A 16588-nucleotide genomic window follows, 5' to 3' on the forward strand; every position below is an offset into this window, starting at 1 on the left:
ACAATTATTCTAGAGATGGTATATATTATGTATATACATATATTATATATTTATATATACATTTTATTATGAATAAAACTCGTGCAATTTCACTAATATTAATAGTACCTATGCAATAAAATAATTTATTGCTATCCTATTAAATTATTTCTGTTTTATTTAAAATTGAATTAAGCGTTATTTCGAGAAAAAAAAATTAATATTGGGAGATAAAAATAAAATTATTAGGTAACAAAATATAAATAAATATTATTATATTGTATTATTGTACCTATATGATAATAATAATTATGAATTAACTGTTCACTGTTGTAAGAAAGTGTTTATTATAAGTTTGATTCGATATGATAATGTTTGTGACCGCACTATATTTACATTACTTATTAATGTTTTAGATTCTGAACGGAGTGATGAATGTATTGATTTTACAATGATGTGTGTTTTTTTTGTGTATCTGTGTACAGCATAACTAGTCAAAATAATGCTTCAAATTTAAACTTTGGGGGTGGTTTCCGATGTAAAAGTGAATATCCTTGGTGCTTTATACTGGTCAAAAGTAAACATTTTATATTACTTGTTGGTATTTATCGAGCTGTGAGAGACTTTCTTCCAAATTATGAGCTTGCTGTTCAACAATTTTGAACAATTTATCTAGCTGAGATAAATTGTCTTTAGATAAATGTTCAATATTTTCACTGCCTCCAAAAACAGCTCGGAAATGAATCTAAAATTCAATATAGATTGATGTATTGATTTAAAGCATAATAAAAATGTATACAATAATATTTTATCTTAAAAATCTTTACAATTTAAAATTTAAATTCACCAACCTAATTTTGGATGTAAAATTATTTATTAAGTTTATCTAGATTTTAGATTCTTAGCGGAGCGAGGAATGTATTGATTTTACCACGATGTGTGTGTGTTTTTTTTTCCTTGTGTCTGTCATCACATTTTGGGGCAGTGAAAGTGCTTCAATTTTCGACTCTAGTACCTCGTTCGATCGGAAAGTGAATATAGTTGGTACTTTGGGCCTTTGGGGGGTAAAAAGTAAAATATTCTTAATATTTTTTAAATAATCGGGATGAACAAACTAAAAATTAAGGAAAAAACGGTAAATTTTACACACAATCAGTTTCGATAAAATCGATTTTGGTTTTTGATGTAACTTTAAAACAAATGACCATATACCTACATAACCGAATGTATATACCTATAAGTATATTCTATTCACCGTGCAATTATTTGTTGGGTAGATTGGGTAAAAAAGTTTGAAAATTGAATACAAGGGTCTTAATATATTGTTACAATAGCAGTTGAAAAATAAAATAAATTCATAGTCACAATTTTTTTTATAAGCATTCAAAGTTTGAATTTTGACAATATACGTAATAATTCACAAATTATTTTAAGCTAAAAATTCATAAAAAATTTTCTTTTTAAATCTAAGGTTAGGTTAGGTAAAAGTAAACATTTTCCAACAGTTTTCAAAAAATCGTGAAAAACAAAAAAAAGTGACAGAAAAACGGGAATTTTTACGCAAAATTAGTTTTCGACCAAATCGATTTTAGATTCTGAGCGGAGCGATGAATGTATTGATTTTACCATGATGTGTGTTTTTATTTATTTATTTTTTTTTGTGTTTGTCATCACATTTTGGGGCAGTTAAAGTGCTTCGATTTTTGACTTCAGTACCTCGTTCGATCAGAAAGTGAATCTAAATGGTACTTTGGGGGGTCAAAAGTGAAAAATTCTTAATACTTTTATAAATAATCGAGAAAAACAAACTAAAAATTAAGGGAAAAACGGGAAATTTAACGCACACTTATTTTTCGATAAAATCGATTTTGGTTTTTGATGTAACTTTAAAACAAATTACCATAGATACATGACATTTTTACCGAATGTTTATATAAGTATATTCTATCCACCGTGCGATTTTTTCAAAAATTTTCGACTTAAGTTGAACTAATCATAAGCATTTGAAATGTTCGATCATTATTAGTTTTTTTTAAATTAATATCGATAAAAATTTATTTGTTAGCTTGAAAATTTAATACAAGGCTCAACATATTGTTACAATAGCAGTTGAAAAATAAAATAAATTCATAGTCACAATTTTTTTTTATAAGCATTCAAAGTTTGAATTTTGACAAAATACGTAAAAATCAAAAAAATTCACAAATTATTTTAAGCTAGAAATTCATAAACATTTTTCTTTTTAAATCTAAGATTTGAAAATGTTTAATAATTTATAATATAACATCCTATTAAGATAAAACTTCTCCGTTCAGAATCGTTTTTCGTATACAATGATATAATATAATTGGATTCAAATTTAATTCCATCCATTACGGTAACCCATTTGTAACCTACTATACAGCAGAGCGACATCCACGACTTACCCGCCTTTTTTTATATGGTTGTCATTCAAAAACTAATCACTGTAAATACTTGAAATTTTTACCAAATGTTTTATGTTAGTGTTATCTATCTACAGTTTGATTTTCAAAATATTTTGATTTTTTTTTTTAGTTATTTATAGACCACTGAAATTTTCGATTTTTAAGAGAATTTTTTTTGAAGTGTCGGTAAAAAAATTTTGGATGACTAAAAAAACTTGAAAATTTAATACAAGGTTCCTTATGAGTTTTTCTTATTGTAGCTAAACAAAATTAAAAATCGTTAGTCACAATTTTTTTTTATAAGTGTTTATAGTTCACATTTTTACGAAATCTGTCGAAAATGCGAAAATTTGCAAGTAATTTTGAAGTTGAAAAATCATAACATTTTTTGTGTTTATAACAAAGGATTAAAAATACAGCACTAAGTTTTCCTTAAAGTAGCTATAGAGAAAACTCAATGCATCATCATAGGAAAAATGGTATGTGCGTTTGAATTTTAAATTTTTAGAAAATAGCGTAACGATAACGATTTATCCTCAAACGATTTTAAATATTTGTTATTATTCAAAAAGTATTAGTCGTAGATACTTGAAAATTTTACCAGTTATTTAGATTGGCATTTTCTTTACATGATTTAATTTTCAAAATATTTTGACTTTTTTTGAGATATTAATTGACAATTGAAATTTTCAATTTTTCTGAAAAATTTTTTTTGAAGGGCTGATAAATTTTTTTTGGTCCCATCAAAATACTTGAAAGTTTAATACAAAATTCCTCATAAGTTATTCTTATAGTGATTAAAAAATTATAAGAATACATAGGCACAATTTGTTTTTATTAGCATTTGAAGTTCAAATATTGACAAAAATTCTTCAAAACCATGAATATTTGCAAATTATTTTGTAGTTCAAAATTCATAAAATTGTTTGTATTTATATCCAAGGTTAAAAAATTCAACACTAAGTTTTGCTTCAAATAGCTATGGAGAAAATTTGAAGCGTCATTATAGGAATAATGTTTTGAGCGTTTGAGTTTTAAATTCTTATGAAATCGCGTAACGATAACGATTTATCCTCAAACCAGGTCTATGTATATCTATGATAATCATCATCATCAGCTTAGTGGTCCATTCAGGACCATTGCTGCCATCAAAATCTCTCTCCACCTCTCTCTCTGATATGCTGTTTCTAATGTTACGTCTTGGTCTATCATTTCTATATCTTTGGCAACTACGTCAATCCATCGGGTTTTGGGCCGTCCTATGGGTCTCGTTCTATTTATTTTATTGATAAGTACATTTTTAATTAGCTGTCCATCTGTCCTCCATGCACGTCCGAACCATTCTAATCTTTTTTATAGTTAAATTTATAATTATCCACTACTATGGAATCTATATTTGGTGATCTTCTCGATACGACCATGTACTTATAGTTTTCCCCTCGTTTAAATGTAATCCTATTCCTTTACTTGCATTTATGAGTTTAGATGTTGAGTTGATGATTTCTTGTTTGGTTTCACCCATCAGCACAATGTCATCTGCGTAGGCTAACATAACTTGTTCATTGCTTATCTCCATCCTTCTTTCATCGTTTGTGCCTCTAATTATTTTTTCTTTGATAATATAAAGTATTATGAATTATTATAACTACATGCAATGTTTTTGGAAAAATTGATTAACCATGCCTTATGCAAATTGCGTCCTAATTGAAAAATAAAATATTTGTTTCAAAATAGAATATATGACAATATTTAAATATAATATATCCTAGACTGACAAATCACCTCCGTTCAGAATCGTTTTTCATATACAATGATACCTATCATTGCATTCAAATTTAACCTACCCTAGTCAGAGGTCCACTCGTCCACCCCAGCCCCTAATGTACAGCAGAGCGACATCCACTTACCCGCTTTTTTTTTTTTAATCATATTTTTGTGAATGTAGTATATTTTTAAAACAGTTCAATTTTGTATCTTTTTAGTCTTTTGGAGTCTCTTAGCAGGCATAACTTAAAAGATACAAAAATAAAAATAAATATTATATAACAATAAAATTAATTTATTATAGATTATTATTATGTCCAACATCGATAACCTGAATGTTTCGTATTCTCAAGATTTTTTTATATCTCATACTATTACTTATCCCATAAGTTTCAGCATAACGAGAGTCTAATGCATAAAATTATATAATATTTAAGAGGACCCCGAATATGGTCCGTTTTTATAAATATTTCAATATAGGTAATATGGAAAATACGGGAGTTTAATAATTATATATATAATTAGATGCTTAAGGTATACATTGATTCTTAAAGAAAATATATATATCAGCACATGTAACCGCACATTATGTATTAATAGATATATTATGTACCTTAAATGTTAAATTGTCACTATACTGTGCTGTAGTAGAAAAAAGTTTTTAATCAGCTTTTTTTCGCTAAATGTAGGTACCTAAACTATAAAAAATTTCATTCTAAAATAAATAATCATCCAAACCCGCTAATTTCTAACCTCTCCTCAAAGACTCTCCCGGATAACCCTCCCCGTCGACTAAAACGAAATTGGCCTCGTGATTTACTTTGCTAAATAAATAAAAAAAAAAACAGTTTGAAGTAGTGTCAATGAACGCACCCTTCACTCAAGCCAACAAACCTTGTAAAAAAATCTTAAATTTACTTATTGTATTATTATATTACAGATTGTAAATACATTTATATTATAAATAAATAAAAAAAAAAATAAGGTACCTTTTTTTTCCTTCGTACCAATTAATCTATATTATTTTGTATATTGAAACTATTCTGAAAACAAAGTTGAATTTTTCTACAATTTTACTTTTCACTGAATTGTTCTTTTCAAAAATTTTTAAAGTTTACTTTAATATTGACCGAGAAATATATATTATTATTTTAATTTTAAACAGTATATATATATATATATTTTTTTTAATAAAGAGAGATAAATTTACAATACCTAGGTAAAAGTCACTTATCTAATTGCATAACGTCAATAATGTCAATAATGCATAACGCATTGAAAAATACCGTAGAATGAGGTACTAAGTCGAACAAAAAATTAGTACATTTGTCATTAAAAGTTGTTTTTAAGAAATATGTATTTTCATTTATGTAAAATAATTATTACCTATATTCTTTCATACAGTCAAGTACCTACTTCCCTATCGATAATTTGAACCTGGATAACTTGATAGCTCCAATTTTTGTTTTACTTATTGGATTGTTTCTAAGTTGTGTTTGAGATATATAACTCAAAAACACAAAAGTCGAATTATTATTATTATTAAGATTCGGATTGTCGAGATTATACTGCATTTAGTATAAAATTATATATTTTCAATGCAAATAATTAAAAAAATATTGATGTAAGTACCTACATTATATCTACATAATATTTCCAAGTCTCAGTATTAACTGGAACTCGATCATTAATAAACTCTTCTGGTTTACCACAGTTATACATTGGGATTAAATTATAAAAACAATTTCAAGATTTAAGTAGGTATTAGATATTACATATTTAATTGACTACCTAACAAAGAATTTCATAAAATTCAGTCTTGCGTTGCTTTATTTTAATTTTGACAGCTTATACAGAGTAATCCATTTAACGTAAATCACTTATTATTTCAATAAGCTTTAATTTTTTAAATTTTTTTTTTAAGTATTGAAATTTAATGACATATCTAAATATAATTAATATTCCTAAAATGTTCACATTTTTGTTATATGATAAATATAAATCAACTTTGGATTTTTATGGTAACACCTATATTTAATACCAAAAAATTATAAAACTATTTTTTTTTTAAGAACTTCTGCGTTTGAATTTTTATTTCATATAATCAATTCAAAATACGATATAGGAGAAACTTTTTGTGTTTGTTTACACTTGTCCTTATTAGTTTTTGGTCAATCTGTAAATCAATCATTTTTTAATCAAAATAATCAGGACGGTGTGTAATATAGATATTAGATAATTAAGACAGGGATATAATGACTTATCGTCTTATCTTATCATTTATTATTAGTATATGAAAAATATATATTTATTATAGATACCTAGGTATTATGGTTATCTATTAACTTGGACAAAATATGTTAACTCCTGTTTTTACAAACGAAAAGTACAATATCACCTACAAAAAACACCTATCTTTAAAGAGCTATATTTTACTAATGGATTATTTAAAAATTAAAATTCTTATATTAAAATTCATAAAAAAAATAATTTTATACATTTCATACATTACCTCCATTATATATATAAGTTTCCATTTAAAAATCAAAAGTTGAATTCAGTGATTTCGCCTACCAAAATAAGGGTTCAAATAATAGGGTTGTGAAAAATGTTAGACTATTAAATATTTTGGTATTAAAAAATAAAAATTTGAAAAACACTTTTTGAAATAATAAGCGTGTTACGTTAAATAGATTCACTAATAGTACTCAGGCACTCACAAATGGGTCTGTTATAGACTCTGAGTTCAGGGAATCAGATATTTTTTTTTTAGAACCTTCAGAATCAGATATTTTAAAAGTTATTATTTCTAATATAAAAAAAAACCTCTAAACCCATATAAAAATGTTGCTACATTTTATGATACAATTGCAGGTACATATTTAACATAGAATTGTAACTTTTTTCTCATTCTTTTGTTTAGTTTTCACATGCAAAAATGTATGAATTGTAATCAGTGTCAAACTCTGATAAAATTACAAACATTTACAGCGTTACATACATTTATATCATAAAATAAAAACGGTTTTTCAAGTATAGTTATATGATAAAATTAACATGTAAATTAATAATACTTCATTGTTATTTACTCTGATGTTTTCCAAACATCGCGTGAGATAATTGTAAATATATTTTGATTTAACAAATCGGCGGTCATAATATACTCAAACTTAATCATATTGTCGAATATTTTAGTGCGAAATGCTACTCAAAACACTCGACTAAAATAAAACATTCGCATCGTTACAATTTAGTCCTAAATAATTGGGTACTGTCCAAAAATTATATGTATAAATATAGCACTGGAATATATGTAACCAGAATTACAATAATAAACTGTTGGTATTTTTTAGTACGCGCCTTCTAGTGTAGTTGTGTCGTAAAAGTGTGTGTTTTTGATCCAGTATATTCCAGTGCGGCAATACGCTTTAAACGTTAATTGTATTTCAGACTCGCACATCAATTGAACACCGAAATCAGTCGATTTGAAGTGAATTTGAATGATTTCACCGAGGTTGAAGCTCGACTTGACAAATTGGAGTCGTCTCTGAATAATCTTAAACCTGAAGTGGAATATTTTTACGTATTTGCACAAAATACGGAACAAACTCAAAAAGAATTTGATGTAAGTTCACAGAAGTACAATAATTTTGTTATGAAATTTATAAATATTTTTTTTCTCACATATATGTCATAAAATGATAGAAATTTATCGATTATTAAAACATTACATTAAGCGGATATACACGACAAGTCATCACGGCTTCACAAATAATCACTTTAGGAATAGTGTTATAGATTTACGTAGGTATATAAATGTATCTAAAAAAATTAAAATACAAGTGGCCTCTTGTAAGACTACCCCTTCAAAATTCAATACCTAGATTAAATTGAGTAAGGCAAGTTGTTAATAGTACCTATTTAAAAGTTGTATATTTATTTAATAACTTATACACTTATACCATTATATTTCCCAAACAAACAATGTTATTTATTATGTACACCTAATAAATTATTAAAAATAAAAAATAAAATTTTTTTGTTCTCAAAATATAAATGTGAAACATATTATTATTGAGATCTGTTAAATTTATGTGGGAATAATTCAATCATTTTCAATCAATTTTTAGGATTTGTCGGAAAAAATTAAAGAAGCCGCTGGTGAACTGAAAAAATTTATTGAATGCACACAAAACAACTACATTTCACTACAAAAATCAGTGCCAAACGATTTGTTAAATAAGGTATGTTATTAACTATTATTTATATTCGTTATATTTTATGTGTATTATTTATGCAAAATTGTATATAAAACTATTTTAATTATCTCAAAGTTAAAAAAAAAATGGACTAAAAAGTGGGTAGGTACCGCTTATTACCGCTCTGATGTATGTTGTCGAGTATGTAATTGTAATGGATGTGTTTTATACATATTTATTTGATTTTTGAAGTTAGGTATGTTTTTTTAAAATAATAATTGCATTAGTTTAAATTTATAAAATAAATTTAGTACTATTGAATGTTTATACTATTAAACGCTAACTAAATATTCATTTAATGTAGAAACCATATTGTATTAAGCTTTAAATATGAATAATTTTTGATACCAACTTACATTCATTATTTGACAAAAGAGGAACTTTATACCATGCAATACGATCTCGTGAATTAGTTGTAAAAAAAACAAGTGTTCAAATGCATATCTTTTTATGAAATGTATACAAGTATATGGTTTCTTTTAAATTAGTATTATTACTATTTGTATTGTGTGCTCAAGAAAGCATAAAATTAAACGAGAGTAAAAAAATTAATTTTACATGTTTGAATGAAATTTTGATTTTATAAGCACGTATTATGTTTTTTTTTTTAAATGTTTGACGAGTTGCAAAGTGGAAATTTATTGTTATATATCGTATACATTGTAAATATCTTATTATAATATGGACTTTTATTTTACACTTAAACTATTCGCAGTGAAGTGATCAGTTTCTTTCCTATGTATATACAAAATGAAACAAATTGAGAATTTATTTATCCTATCATGCATTATAGTATGATAAACAAGTAGGTAGGTAAAACCATTTGATTTAAATGTTGTTAAGTGTCGATAAACTTCCATGGTAAAATTTTATTTTAGTTAAAACAAGTTACCATTTATGATGGCAAACTAAACAATTGTTACCGTATTCTTCTATAGGTAGGTACCTACGAAATTTAATCATAAAAATGTTTCCATACACATTTGGTAATAATTATGATTATTATAAACTCACTATCTATAGTCTTTGGTAATTTCTGTTATAAATATATCTACGTTTTTTATGAATAATATACTATAATTTATAGTGTGTATGACTTAATAAATTAAAAATGTCTAAGTTCAAATACTAACAACGAGAAGAATATTTACCTAATTTAAATTAGATATTAAAATGATTGGTTGGTTTAGTAATTTTACAAGCAATTTATCGACAAACAAATTATTATGAGTATTATCGACCAATTTTATTCGTTTATGATTTTCGATAACAATTTATATTCTATAAATAAATAAAAAATCATATATAGTACCTACATATTTAGATAACGTGTACGTTTTAAGTGAATTTGTTCATCACTACCTTGTTATGTTAATTATGTTCATAATTATAATTAATAATTTATAATTATCAGTGGCGTGAATCAAAAAATAAAAAATAAATTGTGTTGATTAAATAATTTTTGATACCTTCTCCTCCTAATATTTTTTTACTTATTGATAAAATATTCTATTTTCCTTTTGTCAATACCCACCCATATTTAAGGCGTGGCTTGAGCCGGTGATACCCAAAAGTGCAAAACGTCTGAGCAATACTTTTAGATCTTATGTTATACGCCACTGATTATTACAGTCATATATTAATAATTAATATATTATTGCGTTTATAAACAGTAAAAATTACATCCGAATCTAAGAACACAAACGTAATGAATTGTAGTTTGAAGATGGAGCTATCACTAATCAAAATACCATTAATCTATGTTAAAATATAAACCTGTGCTGCAGTGGCTATGTGTTTTATGCAAGTTTTGGCACGTTTTCAAGTCAAATATTTTTATTTTTCGAATGGATTAATCGCTCTAATTAATTGATGAGGGTTTTGTGTCTATAAACAAACGCTGAATTATATTTTGCAATAATGTGAGAAACAATCAGTTATAAAAGTATTAGTTTTAGGTAGTTAAAAAGTTCAGAGTATATCTAAAAAACAATACGTTAATGTCGTTAATTTATGTTTAGTGAACAATTTTTAAATTTAGGTAAACAAAATATTCTATTACAGTTACATAACTAGAAAAATGTAAATGATAATTTTCCCCATGTTTCCTTTTTACTACTGGAGTTATAATGATACGAGTATACAACTATATAATAGTTAATAATCTTAGTTTACTTTGGCAGTAAATATTATGTTCAGATATGTTATAAGTCTCTAGATATTAATTTTATTTTTTGATTAACGCCTGATAGACACTTATTATATGATGATTAATTTAACAAGTATTTGCATTTTATTCCCAAATTCAGATAATATCGGTAATTGAACATTTCATCTTCAAATAATAATTAATCAGGTTGGCGAGAAAAAAAATGAAAAATTTCAAATTATAATTAATAACATTTTGATTTAAATGATAAAATGGAATTTCACAATGGTTGTGGCCTAATTTTAAATGTCTATAATTATGTGTATGGTCAAATTTAAATTGTCAATTTAAGCGATTCTATTATATTATAACTAATACCTAATACATTTAATATAAATATTATGCATTACAATGGCATTTTTTATGAGTTCCGATTAAATTTTTCAACTCTGTTGTCATTTTTTTGGATGAATTAAAACTTCAACATTTTCAAGTCGACATGAATTTTTTTCGTTAACCTGATGGTAAATGTTGTTAATAATTTTCAAATTTTTCTTTACCTATTGTCGAAAACGCTAAAATGCTTAATGTTTTTTTTTAATTCTTCAAAATCTGCTCAACATCATCTTTTAAAAAATATGATAATTTACTTACGATAAGGTAGTTGCTGTCAAGTATTTAATATAAAAATCTTGCACTTTCCAGTATCGAGGTGAGCAAAACGATACGAGTGCTCATTGGTCGTCACTGGAACTTTGTTCAAGTCTTGAATTCTGTTACTTTTTATACATATATCATGTTTCTAAGTGCATTTACTCGAAAAAAGGTGTTAAGAAAATTAAAATATTAATGTTTTGGTAATTATTATTTTATATTTTATTTAATTGATTATTATACATACATTGAAAAACCACGTAAAATAAATTATTCGAATAATAATTGTTTCATTTTACAATGATCTAATTTATATGTATAATATATTAATATAAATTATACTTAATCACATAGTTTTAATGTAATTGAATGTCATGCTTGTACATTGAACACACTAGGTATAGGTTGTAATGTGAACATTATTTCTTGTGTCCCTAAACTATATACTGTTGATAATATATATATATATATATATATATATATATATATATAACTATTTAAATTTGTCCGATAAAAACAAACGTTTAAACGGTGTAGAGTCTGTTTTAAATTATCAACTAATATTGTTATTATGTTTTACTACCATGCTATATAGGTGAATATAATACTATATATGTATATGGTGTATGAAGTTTTTTTTTCATTTATTTATGTACGATACCAGCTAATCTTGTACATTTGATCACGTCCCACTATTGATATATTGTCAGCAAATTGTTTTCAAATTTGGTCGCGCGCGCATATAGTGTTAGGTTAACCTAACCTATCAGTAATCAGGTATTTGTGATCGGAATTTATAGAAGTTTGCTACTTGTACTGCTCGCTCCGGGTATTATTATTTTTTAGTCTAAATTAATTAAATCGGAATTTTTTTCTCGATTGTTCATCGTCGTGTACTCGTGTTTAAAAACGATTCATTCCCAAGGTCTTTCTATTCTACGATGAATAAGGTACAGTACGCGATAGCTACACTATGGCACAACATGTCGTAAAGAGACAAATTACCACGCCTACCTGTAAAATTACGTTTTCTGTCTGGGCGTCTGAACACTGAACTATTATTATTTTTGTTCATTCTGTAACCCTAAATAATCCACTGCTCCACAGTCGACGAACGTTATTAGGCACTTCGTTTACATTTATTTCTGGCCCAACTGATTTTAATAATAATTTTCATACTTTTAATTTGCTAATATTGTTCACCACGAAGACAAAATTCAATTACATCAGCGTAAAAAATGTTATAAGTATTATTAACCTTTTGAACAAAATATTTTTGACTTCTACTCGCGAATGATAATAATCATGTAATTGAACTGATCGAAACCACGGTGAGTAAACTGTTTTTTTCTTGCTTTTTGTTTAGTATTATTAGTCCATCGTTTTAGAGACTAAGAGCGAGCTTCTTTCTATAATTTATTATCTAGTACTCTAGTGTGACCACTGACCATGATACCTTCTCTTTCGTGACCTTCAAAAATATTTCGTCTATCGAACGAGTATTAAATTTGCAGTAATTCTTTTGGTGGATTTTCTTGTTTCTATAAACTATCATTTACTATATAAATAATCTCTTCAAAAATAGTGTGCTAGATCATTGTCAATCAATAATATGGCGCTTATTCCATTTAAAATTTACTTTAAAAAAAGGAATAAGGAAAAATGTTTATTACTATATAATGTTATGCATTATAGTTATAATTGTGTTGTAACGGATACTTCAATAAGGACGCTCGACGTTTCTTTCTGAATAAATTATTTTAATATCACTTTGGTACCTATGATATATTATTTAAACTATAACAATTTTTTTCAATTTAATAAGTATTACAATTTTTGTACGTTAAAAATAGGGACGACTCTAGACACCTACACCAATTTTAGAAAAAACATCATCAATCATATACATCAGATTCTACTATAAAGTTAATGAATGCATACATTTAGATGACAAAACAAGTCTGTGTGTAAATTATTTAGTAATATAATGAAAGTAGGTACATATTTTTATTAAATGAAACCTCTTCAATTAGTCCAATCAACCAGAAAATAATAATAAAGTGGTAACCAATAACGAACGTCGAACATGATATTATGTTAATAAATATAGAGCAGATAGTTTTTCCTCCAATATAAAATAAACTATGTTTTCTAACCTTTCAACAATGAAACTCTCCGAGATAATGATTATTATTGTTTTTTATTTCGTCTCTTCATAGTTTTTATTGCATATTATCATTGAACATCAAGTCTAGAGTAGATCAGATAGATATAATTTATATAGTTTTTATTAAAAGTATATCAATATAATGTATGTAATTAATTTTAATTTGAACTCAATTAAACAATTTTACTACGTGCAAGTTAATATCGGTAATGCAGGTGACTACATATTATGACTGTCAAAAAATGTATGAATTGTATACACTATTTTCATAAATATTATAAAAATTGTTTATTAATCTTATTAGAAATATGAACAATTCTTACAGAATATAATATGAACCTATTATTGTTAAATAAATAAATAATATATTAAATCATTAATTATGGCTTTTGATAATCGCTGACAGTTTCGATAATTTGATCATCAAACAAATAACATATTTTGGGAACGCACTGCATCTTTGTATCATTATATAACGGTGCAAATATTGTTTTAAATATTATAATATATTTTTTTCAGAAATATATTTTACTTAATTATATTTTAAATTTAAATACTTATTGCTTGATGATTATAACGAATCTAAAAAAAAAAACATCCCACTGCAGGTCTTAAAAATTCTATGTACCAACTTATTATAATTTATGTAGATAGAATTCTTCAAGCCAATAAATTATATTATGCCGTAGATAGTCAGATAGGACAGTAGGAACCTACCTTCCTACCTACCTACCTTATAATCTTCACACATTAATAATCAATGTGATTTTTTCATTATTGTGAAAACTTAAAATAAATGACAAGCCTGCTTAGGTGTACACTATGTAGATTTATTTTATGGTAATATATTTAACAGTTTCCTTTTAATTCTATTTTTAACTATAAAAAAATGAGTAACGAGAATAATACGACTATGAGAAAAAATGACACTTATTGCTCGATTCTTTATCATACATTTATTATTCATACCTAAACACCAAATGATATTTCGATTGATGACAAATAACATTCCAATCTATACTAAGTGTTTTTTTTATTAGTTGTTTTTCATAAAAAATAATGTGTCAACCGATCGTTAACAATAAATGTGTTATAATAAGTAGTGGGATATAGGCGTCTATCTCCAAATATAATGTTTGAATAAAAATTGAACAGTATTATCATAATGGATGGTAAAAAGTAAAAATAATAATGTCTGAAGTGTGGGTGAGCAGCATAATATAGTTTGTCTCTTGTATAGTTTTGATTGGTCCATCAATAAAATTACACAATTGGAGGTCAAGCATTCGAAAATTATCTTTTAGGTTTGGTCCGTTTGATATGCGGACCGTCTCAAATGTGTTTGTATATTACCGAAGACTTATAAATAAAACGTCCTTTACTGTTGTTGTTATGATGACTAATATTACTCTTCATGTGCATAAAACCTGTTTGTACAGCATCCATGCGCAACTAAAAACCGTATTCCGTCGCCAGTGCGGTTAAACGTTCCTCCGTTTTATTATAGTTGTTGCAATTTGTTTATCCTGCCGTAAGCGCGTATTCTGTGCCACTCGACTGTTGTACTCAAATACCACAACGTTATAAAAATATAATATCGTATGTTTGTTTCTCGTCTGTGCATTATGCCATGTCGTGTTAAAAAAAATTACCCACACATAATTAATATTATAACAATTTTTTAATTATATGAAAAAATGTAATCGTAATTCTTATACCTACATCTATTTATCTACTAATAAATTAAAAGGTGAAGAAATGTTTATAAATTAATAAATAAAACTAATTATCACGTACCTGCAGCTCACTGTTTGTGGTGATTTTTTTAAAAATTGTATTTATAATTTTATTGTTCCGTTTTTAATTGAATATATTTACTCGTTTTTTTTTTTGTTTCCTTAACCGGCATTATGTTTGCAGTTTAATCCGTTAGAGCTCGTATCCGAAGAATTAACGAGCCTCATGGATTCAAACAGCAGAGGCCTAAAACGGGCCAAAACAGTTCGGACAGAGTATTTGAAGTATGTGGACGACGTGCAGAGATGGCTTCAGGAGGCCGAAGTGAAGGTTCAAGATCGCGGCAGTGAACCAAAAAAAATCAAAGAACATATACAGGTACGACCTACATAATAATTATAATTTTATTATTCTACATGCATTCATATTATACTGTATTGAAAATTATATTCTTATAATCTTATAAGTATGATATTGTTACTCCTAAATTTGTTTTCGAATATTTAAAATAATTTATTGAGAATATTATTATGCACTATATAGTTAGTATAAATACATCATGCAAAAAGAGTTCGTTCTTAATGAATAAATATAATAAATCTGAAGGTAGTTTTAATAATTAATAATGAACTAAACAATTAAAAAAAAAAATGAGGTATAATATATTATCTATATAATTTATACAATATTATCAAGTGTTTAATTAATCAGATATTTATATATTTTTTAATTTAGTTAGACAATCGTGTCTATTTAATTGTTGATATTAGGTATGTAGTAATAGAACGTACAGTATAATATTATAACCAACAATAATATGTTTATTTAATCATTATTTGAATTTCGCATCATAATAAAACTTGACAAGTTACCGGTAGACAGTGGTCACCACTCACCGTCAAAGGCGTTGCGTCCGAATAGCTTTATTTTCTCTTTAAGTAGGGGTATAAAACTCTCCATCTTCTTGTACTAAATACATGGGTGACTTTGAGCCTCTGACTGCGTACTTTCCTAATTTTTGATAATTTATTAAATAATCCATAACAAAATATTATCACAATAATATTATTGATTTCCAAATACTTGTATTGATTTTAAATTATAAAGTACTAATAAGTAATAATATTTATAATTTAAAGAACAAATTGACATTAGACACTAAAAAGATTAAAGTTATTATTTATGTATATAATCAAAATATAATAATTAAAGATTTAACAGTATTTGTATTTTTCTACAGCCTCTGTTTGATCTGGTGCTGTGATAAAATGTATTTATTTTTATGTGTCAGTGTACTATAAATTTTAAATCATATAAAAAGGTTTACTAAAAATTAATTTGGGAAATTATCAAACGGATGAGCGAAAAAAATATATAATTTATCATTTTATCTTGTAATTTCTGCCTAACATATTCCTCCGGGGGCCTATCGATTCCGCCAGTATTGACTCCG

General features: G+C 26.0%; 2 protein-coding genes across 4 annotated transcripts in view; one reads left to right on the forward strand and one right to left on the reverse strand.

Moving 5' to 3' along the window:
- LOC149055669 (uncharacterized) overlaps positions 1-11616 on the reverse strand; it is an 88413-nt gene extending 76797 nt beyond the window's left edge. For 2 of the 3 annotated variants that reach the window (XR_016191455.1, XR_016191452.1), the window contains exons 1-2: positions 11232-11616; positions 575-724 (exon numbers count right to left, since the gene is read on the reverse strand). The gene's annotated coding sequence lies outside the window, so the exon portion shown is untranslated. The remainder of the gene's footprint in view (positions 1-574; positions 725-11231) is intronic. The other variant, XR_016191453.1, reaches the window with a different exon arrangement.
- The window catches only part of Msp300 (Muscle-specific protein 300 kDa), a 77358-nt gene that overhangs the window by 51254 nt on the left and 9516 nt on the right, over positions 1-16588 (forward strand). Inside the window, exons 85-87 of the mRNA XM_089226081.1 lie at positions 7620-7794; positions 8300-8413; positions 15319-15513. Of these exons, the coding sequence (XP_089082207.1) occupies positions 7620-7794; positions 8300-8413; positions 15319-15513 (484 nt within the window). The remainder of the gene's footprint in view (positions 1-7619; positions 7795-8299; positions 8414-15318; positions 15514-16588) is intronic.

The sequence above is a fragment of the Diuraphis noxia genome, unplaced genomic scaffold, assembly GCF_037042655.1.
Source record: "Diuraphis noxia isolate RWA-SAM2 unplaced genomic scaffold, SU_Dnox_SAM2 contig0004, whole genome shotgun sequence".
In the NCBI taxonomy this organism is placed as follows: Eukaryota; Metazoa; Arthropoda; class Insecta; order Hemiptera; family Aphididae; genus Diuraphis; species Diuraphis noxia.